This window comes from Pleurodeles waltl, chromosome 10, assembly GCF_031143425.1.
Source record: "Pleurodeles waltl isolate 20211129_DDA chromosome 10, aPleWal1.hap1.20221129, whole genome shotgun sequence".
Lineage (NCBI taxonomy): Eukaryota > Metazoa > Chordata > Amphibia > Caudata > Salamandridae > Pleurodeles > Pleurodeles waltl.
Window position 1 is genome coordinate 1,010,546,246 of NC_090449.1, and position 22,643 is coordinate 1,010,568,888.

The 22,643-nt window shown below is 44.8% G+C and overlaps 1 protein-coding gene across 3 annotated transcripts in view; it reads left to right on the plus strand.

Moving 5' to 3' along the window:
- CDV3 (CDV3 homolog) overlaps positions 1-22,643 on the plus strand; it is a 70,275-nt gene that overhangs the window by 15,969 nt on the left and 31,663 nt on the right. For all 3 annotated transcript variants that reach the window (XM_069211905.1, XM_069211907.1, XM_069211906.1), the window contains exons 2-4: positions 9,305-9,381; positions 12,514-12,647; positions 14,035-14,188. In XM_069211905.1, coding sequence (XP_069068006.1) covers positions 9,305-9,381; positions 12,514-12,647; positions 14,035-14,188 — 365 coding nt within the window. The remainder of the gene's footprint in view (positions 1-9,304; positions 9,382-12,513; positions 12,648-14,034; positions 14,189-22,643) is intronic.

Consider the following 22,643-nt stretch of genomic DNA (forward strand, 5'->3'; position numbering starts at 1 on the left):
ATGTAAAAGGTACCCCTATTACCAAGGGCCCTGTGGCCAAGGAAGGTCTCTAAGGGCTGCAGCATGTATTATACCACAAATGAGGGCATAGCTGCGTGAGCACTATGCCCCTACAGTGTCTAAGTCCATTCGTCGACATTGTAAGTGCAGTGTGGCCATATTAAGGATATGGTCTGGGAGTTTGTAAAAAATGAACTCCACAGTTCCATAATGGTTACACTGAATACTGGGAAGTTTGATATCCAACTTCTCAGCACAATAAACCCACACTGATGCCAGGGTGGGATTTATTGAAAAATGCATACAGAGGGCATCTTAGAGATGCCTCCCAGTATGTTAGCCCTACTGCTAGTGTAAGGCTGACCGGTCAGTGCCTGACGAGTTTCTGACCGCATGGGCTAAGTGCCTTTGTGCACTCTGAGGCTAGAAACAGCCTGTCCTCAGTGGAGGTGCTTCACACCTCCTCCTGCAGGAACTGTAACACCTGGCGGTGAGCCTCAAAGGCTCAGGCCTGATGTTACAGTGCCCCAGGCCACTCCAGCCAGTGGAGATGACCCCCTCCCCCCCCCCCCCCCCCCCCACCCTGACACACCCCTAAATTTAGTATTTAGGGGGTGACCCTTGAACCCCGCTCTTCAGATTCCTGACCAACTCAAAAGGAGGACCGCTGGGCCGATCTCCCCACGGTGAAGAGGAGACACCAACTGACTCAGCCCGTCTCCTGCTTCAAAAAGCTGCAAGAGAAGAAGCAACGTGTTCTGCAGGACCAGTGTCAACCCTAACCCCCCCCCCCCCCCCCCCTCCCCCTGCCCACCACCGAAAATCCTCCAGGGGACTGCCTGCATCACAGAGGACCTGCCCAACAATAAGAAAGAAGAAACCATTTTTGAAGGGACTCCCACCTCACTCCGGAAGCGTGAGTCCAAAACCACTCTGCACCTGATGCCCCGGGCCTGTGTCCAGAGAAACCAACTAGCCAGAGAGGATCCCCAGGCGACTGACAACGTGTCCACCCTGGGCTAACAACTCTCGAATCCGGACGACCCGCACTCACCGCGACTGCCTGGGACATAGAAATCCGTCACATGGAGAAGCACTGCACCTGCAGCCCCCAGGCCAAAGAGAAACCGACCACTGATGAAGCAACCACCAGCAGGTGGCCCTCACCCTTGCCCAGTCGGTGGCTTGCCTGAGAAGCCCCCCATGCCTTGCCTGCAGCGCCTAAATTGAGTTCTATTCTATTGAGAACCCAACACCCTGTTCACACACTGCACTCGGCCGCCCCTGTAGCTGAGGGTGTGGTTTCTGTGACTACTTGGGGCCCCTCCTGTACTCCTCCAAACCCCCCTGGTCTGCCTTCCGACAGCACCAGGTACTTACCTGCAAGCAGCCTGGAACTGGAGTACCCCCTGTCTCCATAGGCGCCAATGGTATTTTGGCTCCTGTTTGACCTCTGCACCTACCCGGCCCGTGTTGCCGGTACTGGGTGTTTGGGGTTATCTTGTACCCCCAACTGTGAGATACCTATGCCCCGGAGACTAAGCCCGTAAGTTTGTTACTTACTGCAAAAACTGTACTTTACTTACCTCCCCCAGGATCTGTTGAAAATTGCACTGTCCACTTTTAAAATAGCTTTTTGCTATTTTAAGAAAAACTACATTGTTGATTCCATTCAAAGTTATAAGCATTACTATGCAAAGTACCTTTCATTTAATGTACTTACCTGCTAAATGAATCTTGTGGTTCTAGAAATAAATTAATATTTTTCCCTATAAAAACCTATTGGTCTGGAGTTAAGTCATTGTGTGTGTTTTCACTTATTGCTTGTGTGTGCGTACAACAAATGCTTAACACTGCCCTCTGATAAGCCTAACTGCACTACCACAAATAGAGAATTAGTATTATCTATTATTGGCCCTGTCAAGCCTCTTGGGAAACACCTGGACTCTGTGCACAATACATCTAACTTTTATATAGTATATACACAGAGCCAGCTTCCCACAATTAGTAAATGCTTTACATTAAAAATGCACAAATCATCGAAGCGTCTCTCCCGACACAGCGGGATAGCCAATACTACAATATAAACTGCACTCAGGAAACTTGTCCCGTAATGCTTTGCGGGGCATTCGTTTTACAAGCTGTGAAGCTGTATGCTGGGGCTGCCGCTGCTGCTCTCTGTGGCTTGCTGCTGGTCCAGGCGCCTCTCTTTGCCTGGAAACTTTATCAACTCTGGCTTCTGCCCCTGCTTCCTTCGGTGTTGCTCGTTCCACTCTTGGTTTACAGTGTTGTGGTTGCTCATTGCCGAGCACGTAAGCAGTTTGGGCTGCGCCTTTGTTCTCTTTCCCAGGGAAGCCCTACAATATTTTCATGTGAGTTGCACTGTTTCATGCTGTCACTAGGACCGCAGCTGGACAGTAAATTGCTGGAGCCGCTTGCAAATCCCCAACTTTGACCTGCAGAAGCACACTGAGGTTGCATAAAGTTGTCATTGCTGTTACGATTGTTGCAGCTATATGCAGGTCCACTGGAATTGTGTGGCAGGAATGGACCAAATAATGAGGGAGAGTTAACCAATGTATGTGGCAAGAAAAGTCCAATTGTGCATTTACAGTGCCAATAGCTCTAACTCGAGCAAATGTGAGACCTATTGCATTGCACATGCTTGTTTTCTAACAGACATCTCCATCTTCATGGATTCAAGTAAATTGCAGAGGTCTTAAATGATTTATCCTCACCCTGTGTCCTCTTCTGCCTCTAATTGGAGCATTTTTCGGTCCATCTTACCAACCACAGACTTGAGATCCGCTGACAGCACTAAACTCTACACAATCTAGGTCTTCCATCACCCCATCCTGATAACCTTGTGATTGATTTAAGCTAAACTTAATTAAGATCAGATTATCACCCCCATCAGCACCAGATAAGTCCAGACCCAGGAGAGGTCTTAGCATCTCAGCCCAGCTTTACTTGAATGCTAAATAACTTGGCTTCAGTATTGACACTAACTTTTCCCTCAGAACATACATTGCCTAAATTCCATACAGGCATTTGCCACAGTCCTCTCTATGAATGGCCCTCATTCCAAGCCTTCGTCCTGTTCATGAACAGTGGTGACCCGCTACTTGTTTGCAGTCTTGACTATACACTAGTCCCACTGAAGTTTCTCCTTAATGCCTGCACTTAGCTCCGAAGGACAGAATACATTTCTCCCATCCAGAACAACTTTCCTTGGTTGTTGCTCAAACCCACGTTCTCTTTAGAACTTGCTAAATCCACCTATGAGACCGTAACCTTGAAGGTTAGAAGATAGCTTGAGACAACTTATCCCTTTAAGGAGAACTTCTGGAGTCATCCCAATGAGCCCAGCTCCTCCAGCCTTCAAGCTTAACTAAAGAGTAACTTTGTGGTTTCTTCACTGCCTACGTATTGTTTGTGTTCGTTGTTTTGCCTTTATCCTTTCTGTACTCCTCAACTTAGGAAGTTTCTGCTGTGTGCAGTACCTCTACTTTTGGAACAAAGCAATTGGTGAGACTGGACGAGGTTAGAGGTCCTCCCTTTATGGTTCCTGAGAGGGGAAGTTCAGTTCTTCGATTTAGGTGGAGCCTTTAGACAATGCATGTGCTGTCTGGTCCGAGGCATATTGTGGCTTACCAACAACATAGAGGGGATTGGCCCGCCAATTGCTAGCCGTTGGTTGACTTTCCTCATCCCTCTCATTTCTTTCCTATTTGTGTCCTGGCTTGTCAACACGGTCTTTCTCCTTGCCACGGAACATGCCTCTCTGACTGCACTCGCTACCAGAGAACTTTTTTCTTTATGTATGAGCAGTCCAAAAGAGTATGTTTCCCGTCTGTCCCTCGTCTCTCCCCGTTAAATACGGTCATGTTTTTGTTTTCTTTTTCCTGCATCAGGAGATAAGGTGAATTGCTGGGGATCAGTGTTGTGCCACTGCCTGGACTCGAACCAGAACCCCCTGTTTCAAAATGGACTGTATGGTCTTTAGGCCACACCTCCCAGTTTTGACACACTTCTTCTAATTAAGCACAGTATGCCTAACCGGAAAATGGCAGAAAAAAGTTCTAAAATGACAAGCTTAGCGGTCCTCATTAACCGTTGACTGATTTCTTTTACCTATTTACTCAAGCTGCTCAGTTGATCCATTTTCCAGATGGTGGACAGCTGAGCCTTCCATCCTCTTTATTCTAAAAGGTTATCATTATCTTTGTGGATGGTGAAGAGAGAAACAAGCTCACTGGTGCTGCATGGAGATGAACAAGTGACAGTCTCATACTCAGGACGCAAACAGGCTAGTTAAAAAAAACAAGTAGGACTGCAGCCCAAGAATGGTAAAGCTCCTGGTGCAACATGCGCAAAGACACTTCTCTTAATTAAAATTGGAGCAGTAGATACAGTGCAAAAAATAAAATGTAAAAAAAATCTGATCTCCAATTCATAGTAGCATGGAGGCCATACTTGGTGGTAAAACAGAACACCTCATACTGTCTATACTTCAGGTAATAAGGTCTGTGACTTTACCTCTACTCTCCCTGTACCCTCACTACTACACACAACACAGTGAATGAAAACACTGCCTTACTACATAATAAGCACGTGCAGCACTTTAGTATCAGCAGTGATCCATCAACCATTTCCCCTATTTCATTTGAAATCATACTGTAAGCTGTGAAATGGATCATGCAGCATCACTCGAATCAGCAAGGAAGTACCACTGTGTGCAGCAGCCAGACCTACATATCCAGTGCACAAAGATTAAACCAGCTGCCTGAGAAAATGACTTGGAAGACAAAACAGTGAACCACAGGGTACAGAAAATAAGAAGTGCTTCTCTATTGTTTAGGTAGACAGACTAGCAATTGGGAAGGGGGGAAAGAGTTGCCAAACCAGTTTTCCAGGAACTTGTGTTTGGCAGTACCCTACAGCCTGAGACCACAGAGAATCCCTCTATTGGACACTTAGAAAAAAGGTTCTTGTGCCTCTCAAGAATTTCTTGAGTTACTGTTAAGAACAAAGGACTTTCCAGAGGATTGCTAAAACATCTTTCGAGGTGTTGGGAAAAGTTTGAGGAAGTTGTGGCAAAGTTCTAAAAAGTAGAAAAATTTGAGAAAGTTTCACAGAGTTTGAAAACTTTAACAAGCCACTTTCAGCAAGGAACATGGCTAACCTGCCCAACCTCAAGAGGGATGACATTAGGGCTCTTTGAAGGCACAGGAAAATTAACATGGGGGCCACCAAAGCAAGAAAAACGAGTTACTCAATGCCCTCAGCTTACTTTAAGGTCGACTTGATGCCCAAGTCGAAACTAATATAAATTGTTGCAGTGTGCAACTTTTCCAAAGTTGCCACTTTGTTGTCCTAAATCCTTTGTGCCCATCCACGGCTGCACACAGGGTTTCTCCCTGAGCCAGATTTCTGCCCTCCTGTGGACATGTTCAAACTGCTTCCGGGATAGACAATAAGAGCCTTTACCGGAGAGAGGTGTTGCCTTTCTCTCTGGCAGGAAGCCACACTGGTGTTGGCCCAAAAGGCGAGCTTCAAAGGTAATGTTGCCTTTGGAGAGCAAATGGGGAACACTTGGCAGAGGGGTTACCTTATCGTTTAGGTAGACAGGCTGGCTCTCGGGAAGGGGAATCCGGTTGCCAAACCAGTTTTGCAAGGGCCTGAAGCCCCCTTAGTAGCAACACCTCTGGGTATGGCTAGGGAGCCCTGCACACAGAGGTGTTCTGCTGTATTGGAAGTGGGCAGAGTAATACATCATGCAATAGCCAAATACGACACTTTGTAGGAAGTGGTCATCTGAAGGAAGGAAGGGAGGGAAACTAGTAGTCCATTTGCTACTAATCGCGGCAACCCTAAGTGCATTTTCTGAGAATAAAAAGGGCATTCCTGGCACCCAGAATTCAGATCCTGACACTGTTAGAAAGGACCAAAGAAGGACTGCCCTGCTGCACAAAGGAACAAGCAGAGAGACTGCACCGTCATGGACTGCACCTGCTGAACCTGGTGGCTAACAAAGGAGAGGGACTGTGCATGTTGTGTCCTGCTTGTGGAAAAGTTCTCTCCGGAGCCTACTTGAAGCAAGAGACTCAGGGGGGCAATGAGCTGCCCTATTGGTCAGAGCACAGGGCCCCAACAGCTGCAGAAGCCTGCTGGGGCAAGTTGATAGGCCAAAACTTTAAGCCATCACTTCTCATTGTGTAGCATCAGAGACCAGGACCCAACGCTTAAGGTTGCACTTAAGTCTGCTGGAACTGGGAGAGTTTGAGTGCAACTTGGTTGCCCAGGAGGCAAGTTATCGTCAAAGGAAGGATTCCACTGTGAGTGCAATACCGGACGACTGGTAGCCCAGTGGTGACTAGATGTATGTGAAGGCCAAGAGGACTTCGAGGTACCACAACTGCTGTGTCCAGTATTGTCTCCCCAAGCTTGTGGACCGAGGAATAGCTGTAAAAAGACCCCTGTTGACTGCATTGTATCTACAGCCTCCTTGAGCCTCTTCACAATCCTGTAACCCTTGATCAGGACCACTTCCATAGGAACTATAGCAAAGGAATAAAAAGGCCTGGAACGTTCTGAAGACTGCTTCTTCCTTCAAGTTAACTTTGTCTGTTGACCTTGCTGGTCCCCCGACTGGCTCCCTGCTGGAGTTGGTCTCCTAAGGTAAAATAAAAGTAACCTCATCGATACTTAATGTTTTTCTTAATTTTTTTTTTGTCACATTAATTGAATTTGCCAGTGCTTGTTTGCGGTTAAGTAAAAAAGTGCATATTTACTATACCTTATACATTCTGTATCTCTGAAATCCTCTGGTGGACCTTTTTAGTTTCGGTGGATTAAATACATGAAAGTATGATCTATTTTTATAATTTGGTTTTGGGTTTCTTGAACGTCTCAGGTATTCAATTATTTCAGTGCTGTTTAAATGCTTTACGGATCAGTGCCTCAGCTACACAGGGTTGAACTAGAGGTTTAACAAAAAAAACCTACTGGTTTTAAAGGGTTTGGTAAGTGTATTACACAGTGAGGTCGCACAGCCACACCATATAATACACTCCATTTCTTCAGAGAAGGAAAACTAGGATCTTATTACTATCACACCCATGCTCATGCGCTCCCTGCTTTGGTTCAACCCTTCCACAAACGTTAATCACACGCTTTATGTTGCTGCAGTCACCCTTCAAATTCTATTGTCATCTCCCTGCAGCCAGTCTGGGAGTTGTATTTGTTGGTTTACAATAGAACATCATTTGCCACCTTGCCTTGCGAAAATTGCTGTTTATACAATTTGTTCTTTTTCTCCAAACTAGGTCTAAGGGCATCACAGAACTCTACATGCACACCAGCTTCCTTTATAGAAGGTTTTCTTTGTAGCACATAGGAAGAATACATGATTTGCCAAGAATAGCAATGCTACAGTGGCACCAGAATTCAAACTAGATTCTCAGATCTAAAGTGCATACAGCATTGTCCGTTGGAGCTCATCTTCTCCCCTTGATTATTCTTTAACATATGCACGTGCAGAAGTTTTTTTTTTCGGGGGGAGGGAGGATGGAGTGGTTCACTGAATGTGGCATGTACCTTGTTATTAAAAATATACTTAAGAAGTGAGTCTGGTTTATTCTGTTCCATTCTTTTCATTTCAACTTTATTTCAGATCGGTTTTGCTGTTCTGTTACATACTTGCAATTTTCACATCATAGTTTATGTACCTTTATAAGGTCCCCCACATTCTTCATTCCACTACTGCATTAATAGCTCAAATCTCTTGATGGGGCATGTACGGTCTGTTGCAAGGCAATTGCAGCTTATGAAAAACAGGCACTTGAGCCCGCTTATTGCTTACCATTGGTTGGCCTTCCTAGTCACTCAGTTTCCTGCTTCTTATTGGTGCCCTAACTTGTCAGTATTCTATCACTTTTGGGGTGCATTGCGTCTATCCCTTTGCTTTGAGTGGCTGAAATCTCTGCTTCTATTGCTTGCTGTTCAAGCAAAATGTTTTTCTTTTTGGTGGAGCACTCCAGTAGCATGTGTTTGATATCTGTCTCTTCCACCCGCACTTCGTCTTGCGCTCTGTAACTTGTATGATTCTGTCACACAGCACTCTTATCACACTGCATGCATCTATTGTGACCAGTGCAGAGGCACAGATGTCACAGAGAGGTACATTTTAAGGTTGCCTGAGACTGGGCATGCATGCGTTGCTGCTTGAGGGCATGTTGTAAATAAAAAAAAAAACATACTCAGAAAAGGCTTAGAGCTCACCCATTAATTACCTTCACTTACCATTGTTTGGCTTCTCGGTCACTCATTTCCTTGCTTCTCGATGGTCAGTGCCTTCTGTTTCTTGTTTTCTTCCTGTGTATGTCCAATTCCGTGGAGCATCGACCAAGTACAATTTCCTTTGTGTCCATCCACTGGCTGCGAGCATGCAAATGTATATTTTTTAATTACTTTTACTTTCTAATGATGCACTCCATAACAGCATATTGTTTTGCTGGCTGTCTCTACCAGCCCCTCCTAACCCACCCACATTCTGTGGTTGCTTGCCCCGTCCCTCCTGTTGCTGCCTCTCCCACATGCTCCCCATTGCTTGCCCTTCCACCAGATCCACCCTCCATAGTTGCTTGCTTCCCCCACCATCATAGCTTTTACCATAGCCCGTCCTTACTTGCCTGTCCCCCCTCTCCACAACCCTGTTATTGCTTTGCCGCCCCCCATGCTAGTTTTACAACATTTTGTTTTCCTACCTGTATGAAGCATGTTAGTCATTATGCTCATAAATAAGGGTAGGCTTGAACACAAGTTCTAGATTTTATACTTTGTTTTCATTTATGTAGTTTTTTTTTTTTTTTATGTGGTAGCGATGGTTTTAGTCATGAATCCACATATCACTTGCTCAAAGTATGACCTCTGGATACTGAGTGGCACATAACATTTGCAAACATTCTTGTCTGCTTCGTATAATGCCTAACAAATTGCTTCTGTTCAGGGTGTTGTCCAAATGGTTTTCTGGACTGGTTGGTGCAGATATTTCTAGCTTATTTTGTTACTTTTTCCACATTACATTCGGCAGTTCCCTTGCCTTCTGAGTACTGCACTCCTCAAATTGTTCATGACAATGGATTGCCCTCTCCGTTGGGGTCTGGCTAATGCATGTGTCCTTTGTGGTGTCTTTTTGTAAGGCAGTGCATAATTACAGCATGTCCCACCAGAATCAACAAGAAAGGAATACGTTTTGGAAGGCTAGCCCGTTTGTAACACTTACTTTACTATTTTCTTTCAGCAAGAAGATGAGTGGAAGGAGTTTGAGCAAAAGGAGGTTGACTACAGTGGGCTTCGAATCCAATCATTACAGATAAGGTTGGTATTTTTTCACTCGACTTTCAATTTTGCACCACCTTTTAAGGGTTGGCTTTGTTTCAATTAATGGTATCCGCAACACGTGATATCCTAATTTATAAAAACTAACTTTTGGATCACTTAGTGGCCACTTCTACTGTGAGCGTTTTGGAGTAGTGCACTTAAAAGTATATCCACTTCAAAGACTTTAAATGTTAATTAAACAAACTTGTCGTCTTGTTTGAACTTGTAAACTTCTTTCACCAGCTGCTGTATTGAGCTGTAAATTAAGAGGTTTCAAAAGTATACAGCAGGAAAGAACTTAAGACGTGCCTGGTGTCTCAATGAACAAATACATCCACTACAGTGATGTTTGTCCTCAGGGTCGTAGGTTAAAATGCAGCTAGTGCACTCAGCCTTTCATCTTTCTGCTCTTGATAAAATGAGTATCATTGAATTGAGTAACAAACCTCTGTTCTTCAGTTCAGAGATTCCCTAAAGGGTGAACATGCACCTCACAAATGCACATATTGGGTTACAGTTATTTTGTTCACAGTTGAAACTTTTGTATGGCTTAGTAGAAACATTTGAAATATATTGGGCTTCCTAAATTAGTATTAACCACCAATGGAGCTAGGCTCCATGTTGGCTTGCAGATACCAAATCAAAATTGTTGTGAAACTGAGACAAACTGCACAATATAGATGACTTTAACAGCCCGGTACTCCGTTTAGCCTTTATCTGTCACAGTCCTGAATGATGTGATAGAGACTTCTAGCTGCAGATTCCTTACCTTTAGAATATTACCCAGGCTTCAGACTGGATAAAGGAACAGTTGGGGAGCAGTACTCCTGCATGCCAGAAGGCGGCGTCGTGTGCACCAGATCTGATGTGCACAGTGCCTATCTAGGTGCCACCCCAGCATGCTGACGTCCGTTCCTTTCACGCCAGTCATCATAGATCTGAAAAGAGGTTCTCCTGGTCACTTTGTTGACTGGCCTTTTGTCGAAGTGTTGACTTTGTCTCCTGGTATGTAGATTGCCCATCAGAAAGGCAGGTTTTAAACCATGCATCGCCTGTCACAGACAGATGTCCGTGACGAACCCACACTTGATTTGGCTCTAGTGTATTGAGTGAAACCACTACGCCAAGACATGCGCGGATTGCTGCGCCATGCATCCCATGTGCTGGGGAGCAGTCCTTTGAACTCCTCACGGCAAAGGACTCCACAACACTCCAGATCTCAGTTGTGCGGAAGGTCCCAAGATCCTTCATGAAGTTGCATTTCTAATCCCATTCTAAGACATTGAGTAAGTCCCACAAGAAAAAATGTTGTTGAAGGGGTCTTTGACTTTGTCACACAAGTCTTTGGACAAGTTGTTGGGTCGTTGATACTTGAGGCCTAGCTCTGTGGTGGAGCCTGCACCTGGGCATACTCCGAAAGTCAGAGCGTGCCCTGCCCAACTGTTTGAGGCCATGCACATCACTTTGGGTATTACTTTTTCAACAGTGCCTGATGAACTGAGGTGATTACTGCTGTTAATCTTGCAAATGGTGGCCATTAATTTAATATTGCCTGATATTGTTACCATTACAACACTAATAATGGTAGCTCTGGCTGATTTTCATTGATCGGAAGTAGCTCTTATTACAGAAAATGTTAGAGACCACTGTCTCAGGATTCAGTGAGAGGACACAAATGCCTAGTGTCTTATTCACGGGAGTTCCTTTTGTGGCTTTTCTCTTCGCTGTTCCTTCTTGGATTAGTTGTCTCGAGTGGCTATGAGTCCTTGGCTTGTGATTTTTTTTTTTTTTCTTTTCTTTTCTTTTCTTTTTTTTTTTTTTTTTAAATAATGCATTCTTCCCTTGGTTATGGATTGGTAAGATGTGAGGCAGACCAGCTCGAGCTGAAGTTGGCACTGGTGAAGCTGGCATTGCGGGCAGTGGGACAGCTATGTTGTCCTCCAAAGCCTGAATTGGTATAGGCTTCTCAGCCCAAGGCATCAGTGAGCCAGGTGAAGGAGACCGTGGTTTAATTCTTTACAAGACTTTGCACACTTGGACATTGATCCAGTCCTCTGTGTGTAGAATTGGTCCCTGAAGGGTGTGGGGTGAAGGGCATTGAACAATCCTTTCTGAGATGAAAGTGGAGGGGAGGAAACCCATAGACCATTTTGGTGAGAAGAACCCTATGGGAGGAGAATCCAAATGATTTTCCAGATCTTGCTCTGCCTTTCCAGCTTATCCAGACAGCTTCTGGCAGACCCTGCAGTCTTTAACAGTGCAACGATACAGAAGATAGACCTTGTAGATCATGGTGATCCTTGTGGGCATTTTGATACCAAAGGTAGCTCATCTGTTATGTCTATTAACATCAAGAGTTCATGTAAGGCACAAAACTGCATTGTCACTCAAAAAAACAAAACCATTCTGGGATCTTTGCTCAGTGATTGAAGATCCTTTTCAGACAGAAGCTTCCAGAGATCTTTAAGAGGCCAGATAGTTCCACACTATTGTACACATTATTTTACTTTCTTTCAAAAAGTATTGCTAGGATTTTTTTCTGATTGCATTATGTATTTTAAAAATAAGGTCAACACTGGGCATTTTGTCTTAAGAATATGTTAAATGTGTGTCCTGTTATGGAACACGTGGAAATGTCAACTGTATGACAATTCGGAGTATCCCTGGATGCAAAACTGGTTTTACAGTGAAAGGCAGTTGTCTCTTCTGTTAAGTTATGCATGTTTGCTTTTTGCTGTTGCCACTTTATGGCTTTTGAAACTTTTTATTTGCTGTCGTTTTCTGCCTCTTTTCACCTATAATGGAGACCTCTCTCTCGTGGATTTGGCCAGATGGCACTGGCAATAAATGTTTGTTCATTATGGTTCATTGTGGCATTGAGCCCACCAGACATTTTGTACACTTTTAAGGAGTGACTGGATTTTTTTTGTAACACACTTCTGGTGGCTGAAGTACAAGAGTTGATCAGACATTCTGGCCCAGCTGCTTAAGCCCAAGGGTCCAAATTATTGTCAATAGCAGTTTAACTAGTGGACTCTGATGTAAGCCAGTTTGTCTTTTTGACACTTAAACTTTATCTCAGACTTGTAAATCGTCCTAGTTTCACTTTGTCATCTTTTTACTCAAAAGCAATGAAAGGGAGGATGAAGATGGTGATAAGCGAGAAGAACAAGGTGGTGATTGGGAAGATCAAGGTGGTGGCACAGAGAAAGCAACTGGCCCATGGAATAAGACTGCTCCTGCTCAAGCACCTGCCCCTGTTGGTAAGTCTAGCTCATGCCCTTTAAGTACGTGGCTGCAAAGTGTGCTGGAGTGTCGTTTTGTCCATGTGTCACTCTTTTCCTATTTCAGTTCAAGAAAAACATATTTTATACCATGTGATTGTTGAATATATTGAATGCTCGCTTTAAATTCATAGCTGACGACAAATGCTCCCGTTTAACATATTGTTGACAATCATTGGTAGTTTAAGTTGGAATCATGTTTGCACAGATTATTCTTAGTTGAATTGTATGTGAGAACTAAAATGTCACAAACTACCTTGAGAAGGACACATAAGACCTCCTTTGCGTTTAATGTAAGAGGGATATGAAAAAACAATCAAAACCATTTGTGTAAAAGGAGCAGAGATTCTGTATTGTGTGAAATGGCTATATCTAGCAAAAGTGAAAATTAGCATTCCTTTTGTGAAACTAAGCGCCAACATCTATTTTTAGAGTTGTACTGATAGTCTTCCATCTTTCTGCTCCCATTGTCCCTACTCTGAAACAAGTTATGCCATTTATTGACCCACAAGTTGGCAGTGTTCTTACTGCTGGTCTTATGCATGTAGTGATTGCCCTTACCCCCTTATTCCTCCTTTGAAGACTACTTGCAGATCAGGCGATTAGCTAAAAAAAACAATGTTCCTCCTTTGGTCCTGCGGGTGATTGAATTAGAAATACTTGTACTCGCAACGGTTCTAACATAGCGTGTACAGTAATCACTCTTCTGTTTTTTATGTTAAGGATAGCGTTTAGTCCTTCTTTATTCCATACAGTTATGCGGTCTGCCCCCTAAGATGTGAGTTATGGGGTTGATATACCTTTGTCTCGGACAAGAGTTGTAGTAACACCAGCCCTCCCCTCCTAGCAACCCTCTCCCACGCCGATCTCCTTTCATGTCTCTGCCCTCACTCCTATTACATTTGTCCTTCCTTCACTGTGCTAACCTTCATAAGTTTTAAATCAAATTACTGGTGCCACGGTTTTGTAGGCATGTTAGGACATGCCTAAGAAGCCTATTAAGTGCTGTAACACGGAAGGTGCCTAGTAGTATCCTCGGTGCGCTGTTTCTTCTATCATATCTATTTCTGCATCTGTAAAATGAGTAACAAAATAACACTAGGTTTTGCAGCCATTAAAGCAAGACTCAATACTGGCCAGAGTCTGTGTTCATTTTACCTTGCGAGCAGTAAACAAACACTCTAAGCTATCTTAATTTGTAGTAAGGAGCAAAGTTTGTAAGGCATTGGCAGACATTAGGCAGGATGTGTGTGTTTTTTTTTTTTTTTTCTTCTTTGTTTTTGCGGGCACATTACGCAGGTACTTATTGTTTTTAAAAGTGAGAAATGGCAAACCAGTGGCATTACAATATGGCTTTCTGCTTCAGTTGAAACTCCAGAACCCGTACAGTCTGGTGTATATCGGCCTCCGGGTGCTAGATCTGGCACTGCAACGAAGAAACCGCAAGGACCTCCAGAGATCTACAACGATTCGCAATTCCCATCATTGCAGTCCACTGCCAAACATGTAGAATCTCGAAAGTAAGCATGAACATATATTTTAAAGATCGTATGTCTTAGAGCTTGACTGTTTTTTCTGTACCTGTTTTGCCATAATCTGCCACTTTGTGTTGTCTCTAGTGTTGCACTTCTAAATGAAATATATGGGTACTTTGATCTGTGGGCTAGTTTCTCAAATAGGTATACTTTTCTGTGTTCTTGCTGGCATGGGCAGACTGGGTACCTTGGTCAAAGTCAAAAATCTTCCAAGCGGAGGTAGAATGTAAAGCAATAGGTCAAATCTTCCTGCTCCCAAGCATTTGACCTTTTAAAAGTCCTACTTTGTACCCTCCACCCACATTTGTTAGGGTATCTTTATAAAAGAAAGCATGTGAAGTGATAAATAAGACAAGTGTTACTGTCAATCACGGTTTCTTAAGAAGTAGCCTGCCATGAGGAAAATGCTTGTGGGGGTCAATCAGCCTGCCCACATGCTGGCCAGTTCCAAAGGTTTTTACATTACCGGAGAGACTGATGTAGTTCCACTTAAAAAGTTACAAAAAAAGACACTGATCTGTCAGTGTGTTATGCCAACTGTCGAAGTCTCCTTTTTTTTTTTTTTTTTTTTTTTTTAATTAAGTGGATCCTGGAGGTAGCATGCCCTCTCTAAGCATGCATTATTAGATAATGTAGAAGTGTGGTCTTGTGACCAGCACCAAATAGTAATGCAGATACCGTGTTCTTTTAAGGTAGAAAAATGGGGGCATGGCCAAGATGGTGACCATACCAGTCGCATAGAGCGGAGCTTTGCGGCGCTTGGTTTGTGTGAACATAATCCTGCATTAAATACTGGGTCCACCATTGTGGCATGCAGTGCAGCACTGGGGTATCAGACAACAGTGCCGATAGGAAAACACACCGAGGAGGTTCCCCGGGCAGAGGTGGAACTCCACACACTATTACATGGACTTGAGCGGGGACCTTGTGAGCCCTGCTGCAGACTCCCTCCCTGTGCCAATACCTACTCCCTAGGGTGTTTACCAGGTACTGTGTGCTGCTTCGCAAAGAGAAGGTAAACGTTATGTATACTTGAACACAACGCAGCAGCCGTCATTTGTCCCCAGGATCATCCTGACAAGGCAGAAGGGATTGAATGACGAAAAACATAATAGATGCTACCACTTTTAACCTGTAATATATGGCACTGTGAACGCTGCTAATCATCCTATGGCAGAACAATAAATAGTCTTGTATGGTTTATCAACTGAAGCAAGACGCCCCGTAAAATCCTGGCAATAGTGCGGCAATTGACCCCTCATTGTAAAAAATGTAACAGACCACGTGATCAGCTCTGCTTCGCCTTATTTACTGTCTTGTGAATTTCACCTGTGAGTGCCTCCTGTTCATGGTATATCAGAGAACCTCTGTTCTTTATCAATTCTTGGCCATTGAACTTCTGTACATCCTTATTAAGTACATATTGGAATTACACAGATGAGCTGCACAGGCTAACAATTGTACCTTGTACCTGCCACAACAGACTGACCCGCACACTCCACCAGCAGGGTGATCACAAAGCATTATTACGTCTGCGTTTTGTCATTCCCCAAACGCAAAGACTGGAACACATAATACTGTAACAGATACCTTGTACCACACCAAATGGTATTGATCGATAACACAGTGGGATGCACAAAACAAGACTGATCGCTGCCTGGAGTGGCTGGTGCACAGAAAGACACTGAGGATGGAGGCAAGCCACACACTCAGGAGGACTCCTTGTAACATACCTTGGCATCTCACTCCTGTATGTTTGACTAAATCCTCCGACCAATATTTTACATTAAATCTACACTGGAACCCAAAATCAACACCCTTCAAACAGAGGTCTGATAAGGGAGGACCACAAAAAACTGAAGGATCTGGTTGAAACCATCCAGTCTACTTTATCATCTCTAGTACCCTCAGTAAAGAACGCTACTGCCCAGATTAAGGCCCTCCAGAAATAGGAGTCCTTTCTGAGACTGCGAGCAGATGACCAGGAGGGAGGATCCTGTCATAACCTTACGTGCATCGGGGGTCTGCCAGAGCATATAGAAGGACCAAGCGTTTATCTGTACCTTGAGGAATGGTTCTTAATGGTAATCCTCCAGGATAAACACTCCACATTTTTCTCAGTGAAACATGCACACCGGGTCCCTCCACATCCAGTGGTTGCACACCTGTTCAATTATAGAGACTGGGACGACACTCTAATTACTCGCCTGAAGGGCGCATGGAAAGTTGGGGACTACCAAGTCAGTATTTTCCCAGATTACACCCTGTAGGTGCACCGCAAGAGGTCCTCCTTCATGCCAGTGCAAAAGAGCCCAAGAGAACATAATAATTCCTGCTACTCTTTGCATAACACACGATGACACCACTGCATTCTGCACAATGCTGGAGGAAGCTTGGATGGAGTGCAGGAGTTTGTCAGTCACACCCCTGAAGGACCGGCCATTCTGTGGGGGAGTGGACTGTACAGAGGAGACGTAAGCCTTGCCATGGTCATCCATCAATAGGTCCTACAAAAGATCAAGCCGCGAGGGAGAAGGGTGCCATTGGTAGCTGCTGTGGCACAGGGCAGCACAGAGTTCACCAACTGACTCAGTAACAGGATAACTGGAAGATGACACAACAGATGCCTTGCTGCTACTGTTGGACTCTGTACAAGGGGAGGGCCCTGTGGTGACTCCCCAGACAGCCAAGGATGTCATATGACCACCTATTCACTACTGGTACACATGTCCCTGAGTTATCTCTTGATGTACTGACCGGCCCACAGTGGATGGCAAATGCACCTCATATGGTGGGCAAGCGGACCCTGTCTATGATCAGTTAGGCACTTGCATACCTTCACTGCCAGCTCCCCACTCAAAGGTAGTGCATCCGTAATAGACTAGTTGGTAATGTTAGCATTAACTTGCAATGCAGTCCTATTGGATGGTCGACTTTTGGCGCACCAGCAGGGAGGGAAATGTTTGGTGTTGTCCCCAAAGTTCTATGAGGGGTTTGTTCATGTATTTTTTGGTACACAAAAATATGCAGGTAGATGATTAGAGGTGGCATTCTGTGACGGTGGTAGGGTGGAGCAACTAGACTATTGTGGTTGTCATTTATTGAATGGCTTGCAATGCACACAAACACATGACGCAATAGATGTTGTCCTGGAATGTCAGGGCTTGCAGGGTTTAAGTGGTACCAAGTGACCAATAACTCAGCAGATGCAAAATACATGTAGCACTTCTTCAGGAAACCCACCTCACCACTCCAGACTTTCAGTGCAGGTGCTGGTGTGGCAGGTTGGTGGGGACTACCTACTCCAGATACGCTTGCGGAGTTCTAATATGGCTGGATCCAGGAGTCCCAGGACTAAAATAGCTGCAGAGGACGGCTATGTAATACTGGAGGAACAGTGTACCTCTCTCGCGGATCGCCCTTTATGCCCCAAATACTAACCAAGGCCAGTTTCTACAGTCGCATACACCAACTCTACTGCACAACCTGTTCGCACCCTGTTACTGGGGTGGTGACTTTAATTGTGCCTTAGACCTTGACTGGGAATGGTCCCACCCCTTGGTTCCAGACGTGCAGTCCACTGCCCTTACACAATACCTGAAACAATGGTTCAGCTAATACACAAATTTCTGACTAAGGAATATTCAAATTACTCTGGACTACATGACTTGCATACCAGAATTGACCAAGTCTGTTGCAGCCCAGAGGCACTCCCGACAGTTACCAGTGCCGAATACCTCAGGTACACTCTCTGATCACTGCCCCTTATAATTGCAATTAGTTTGGGGACGTAGACATCCGTGTGTGCCCACATGTGGGCTTCAAGTAGCAGCTCCCCCAAGATTAGACATTCCGCAGTACTCTGATGACCATTTCACTGCATACATTAAGATAAATACAGACATAGCCCCCAATGCTGGCATAGAATAGGATGCTTTTAAAATAGTTTTACATGGACACACTATTAAATCAGTCCATTGTGCCAAGCAGATGTTGCACAGGGAACTACCAAACATGGAGGCAGACATTAGGAGATACGAACAAAGACAACCAAGGGACTAGACTGTAGCTCCCCCCACACCCCCTTGGCGAGCACACCACTTGAACATCCGAAGACATTGGGCAAATTAGGCAAGCTTAACTAAAGGGGCAACCTAATAAAAAAATGTAAAAAACAAAAAACACAGAAGGAGACATGGCGGGCAAACTCTTAGCCTAGCTTTTACGGCCAGAGTACCCAGAGTCTATCACTGCGATCTGAGACGACACAAGTTGGCTCCATCAATACAACATTCTGCTCCTTCTACACTAAATTATACTCAGTAATGACACAGGGCAAAGCACACCACCTTGCCACTTCCTTAAATTCGGTTCCTCTCCCACATTTACGTGCCTCAGGTGGCTGACCTAGACGCACCCATCCAAGAAACTGAAATTGCCAAAGCAATACAACAAATGGCACACGGGAAAACACCTGGAATGAATGGTTGGCCGTCAGACTTTTATTCCAGCTATGAAAAAAAACCAGCTCTTTATATAGTGGACGAAAACGAGGAACCCTGTGGAAAGGGTCCAAGCAATCCCCAAAGCTAATCCAGAGGCACAAATGACATCCCAAATGCTTTCTTCTTGGTTAGTGTGGTCGAGCAGTTAGGCATATCGGAGGGTAGTGCTTAGCATTGAAGGCACACTCATGCAGTAAATGAGACCCACACTCAATAAAGAAATCCAACACCAATTTATAAAAAAACCTTCTTTTGTATAAACTTTGAACCAAGATCACCGTAGTCAGATGAGTACTTTTCCAGTTAAGAATTTTTAGTTTTTTTTTAAAGTAGACTGTGCATTTTTCAGAAATCTGCCATGCAATCCTATGGAGGAAAACAAACAGCAATCCAGGTGGGGTATGGTGACTTACGGGACCAATCTCCTGGACTTGTGGGAGGGGTTTGGAGGCAAGATCTAAGGCCACACCAACAGGTCACCTCCTGGAGCACTGGTGTGTCTGGGTGCAGAGGTGTGTTACAGTGTCAGGTGTCCTATTCAAGTCTATGGGTATCAGTCCAGTTACAAAGTCACTGCAGGGATGGACTGGAAGGACAGTCCAGGGGAACCCACAGGGTGACCCAACCCTTGAGGTCCTGGGGCACGTGGGTCTTACTCCATCTCAGGCTGTAGGCTGTGGAGACCTTCAGGTGTCTGGTCCAGCACTGGAGTCCTTGCGGTTGCAGGGGGGCCTGCAGAAACGATGCAGGTGTGGACTAGGGGTCCAGTCTAACCAAGCCAACAATGGGCTCAAGTCTCACAAGGTGGGGAGACCTGGGGACACCCTTGGTTCTCTTATCCTTGGTCTAGGGCAGATGGGTGCAGAGGTGTACTAGGGTGTCAGGGTCTTTGCCTCCTGGGCAGGCAAGAACAGGGTGAGCTTCTTTTCTGGAGGGCCTGCGATCCACACGAACACTGTTGGCCGACTTCAACACAGGCTGGGTGACTCGGTTGCAGTGGTGATGTTAGTCATTGGGTTTTTGGCAGTCCCGATCCTCTCGGCTTTCTTGAGTGCCTGCAGATGGAGGGGCGCAGCTCCTCTACTCCATGGGAGTTCTTCGTGGAGATAGGCAAAACACTGTCAGCTCCCCTTGTTTCTTGGAGGTTGAAGCGGCAGGACGGGTCAGTTGCTCCTCGAGGGCTGGGTGCAGCAGGTAGGCCGGCAGGGTTAGCCCCTTGTTTGTTCGTGGTACTCTGTTCTCGGGTCCAGCAGTCTTCTTCTACACTTGTGTCCAGTAAAGATCTGAGAATCTGGTATCAGGGGGGTCCCTAAATATTCAATTTAGGGAGATATTAGTGGGAGTGAAGGGTAGTAGCCAATGGACTACTTACCTTTGGGGTCACTACACTCCCTAGATGACCACTTCCTGTGGGGAGTGGGCATCATCCTGTCCAGAGTTCCTTAGTTTTGTCCACTGCAGGCTGGCCACCTAGGGGTTTTCCAGTCTCGAAGTGTGACATAACTCCTGCATAGCTAATTTTCCCACCTGTCCAGGTGGCAGATCGACCTTTGGACGGGGGGGGGGGTTGGCATCTTCCTCTGAGGAATGCCACTTCTCTGCATCAAAGGTTTTTGAAGCTCCTGCCTTAGAATGGAGGTCATTTTGTGAGGAGGGGTGGGTAACACCCCAGCCATGACAGACTTTGTTTTCTGACCCCTTGAGAGTAGAGTCCCTTCCCCTGGGAGGTCAGATTCTCCTCTGTTGGTGGCAGACCGTCCAGAACCTGTCAGTGAGCTCACTAGCAGTTGGCAGGTTTTTTAGGGGGCACCTCTAAGGTGCCCTCTGAGTGCATGTATTAATAAATCCATCATTAAAATCAGAAAGGGTTTATTAACACCAGATGTTTGATACCAAACATCCCTAGGTTCAGAAAAGCCATCATAAACCTGGGAAACTTGTAGTGACCAGTGTCCAGCATATGTATTTAAAATGGCTTGCTGTACTCTTACAAAATCTAACAATTGACAGACACAGTAGGAGCATATTTGCTCATGCATATATGCCCTCACTTGTAATATAATGCACCCTGCCTTGGGGCTGAAGGCCTGCTGTAGGGGTGACTTTCAGATATTACAAGCAGTGTTTGTTTTAGGGGGCATGGCACACAAATGTTTAGTGTTTTCAATTTTGGGAGCACCTTGTCACACAGCCTGCAATGGCAGTCTGCATATGTTTGGTGCTGGGTCCCTCAGAGTGGCATAAGTTGTGCTGTAGCTCTGGGAGGCCCTCTTCAGTACCCGTGCTCTAGGCACCAGGGGTCCATTTAGTAGAGACTTACAGGGGTGGGAGTGAAGGGTCTGCTCACTTAAGGATCTAGTGACCAGGCATTTTGTTTTAGGGGAGGAACACTGAGACTGGGGAACCTGGTTAGCAGGAGCCCAGTGCACTTAAGGCAAGGTTGCATCTAAAAACCAGGCAAAAGGAGGGTTACTGTCACCAGAACCCTAGCTCCCTACACAGTCATTACAGATTTAGTACAGTCAACTATTAGAATTAAAGCAAGCAAAATACTTATATTTTACATTGGTCTGTGAAAGCTATCTAAGATAATCTGTCATTACTCAAACACTTTCTAATCCATTATGAGGTGCTTCTCTTCTTGGCTTTAGGTGGGATTATATCCTGTTGTCAGGATACAGAGTCAAAGACCATCATTTCTGCAATTCTCTAAACTGATGAGTTGATCTCTCTTGAGCTAATATCTGGGTATTTGAACACCGCTATTTAAAAGAGTACAAGTTATCTTTTCCACTTACAAAGCTATAATGTCTAAGGCATGAAGTAAGACAGTAAAAACGATATAAAAGTATACTTTTTAGGATGCAGGTTGCAATGTATACATTTCCATTCTAAGTAAAATTCCAAAAATTGTTTTAGGGAATGTAATATTGGTAGCTGAGCTTTTTCAAAAGTCCGACTTGCTGACTGAAGACACCTATACTTTATACGTGCCTTTTCTCAAAACTGTATGGGCACTAAAGACTTTGAAGGAAAAATACTGTAGTGACTTTATATAGCATACCTTAAGGCAGACACTTAAGGTGACAGGTACCTATAGCCTGATGCACCCCTCTCCTTCATAGGGTCCCTAACCACAAGAAACTAAGCATCCAAACAATTCCTGATCTTCAACAAGAGAATTCTTGGGAATGGATTATTAGAATCCCAGGCACAATAACCTTTTCCTCTGAGCACTGTTTGGGGACAGTGCCATTTTGTATGTCTTTTGTTGCAGTCTGGAATTCTCCAGTGTGTGTGTTATATTGCCTGAACATCACCCCTCTTTACATGCCTAGAACGGATCGAGGAACGTTTTCCAGTATTGGATCTTTCATAGAATCATATGCTTGAATATACCCCGTCGTCGAAGTGGGAGTCCCACGGTACAGTAACCCCTTCGCTGCCAGGCCTCCCCCCCCCCCCCCCCCCCCCCCCCAAAAAAAAAGGCTTGGCACCTATTTGGGGCAGTTCACGGTAAGACAACTTTTTTGTCCACATAAGCTACCCACGCCAAACCTGTGTCCTTTTTTCCCAAAATCCTAGGGATTCTATAGTTTGTGGGTTCCCCTGGAGGAGAACAATAAAAATAAAAAAAGGGGGGGAAAGGAACTGCAGAAGAAAGCATGTGTGTTTTTTTTCTTTTTTTTTCTTTTTTCTCCCTTCCCTTAAGGTTTTGCAGGTCTAAATCTCCATCTTTCTAGCTTTCAGGAACAGGCAGACTTGAATCAGGAAACATTTTTCAACAACATTTTTGCATTTTACTCGGACATACCCCATTTTTACTGTTTTTTTGTGCTTTCAGCCTCATTCCAGTTAGTGACAGAAATGGGTGTGGAACCAATGCTGGATCCCGGACAGCTAACCATTTCTGAAAAGTAGACAAAATTCGGAAT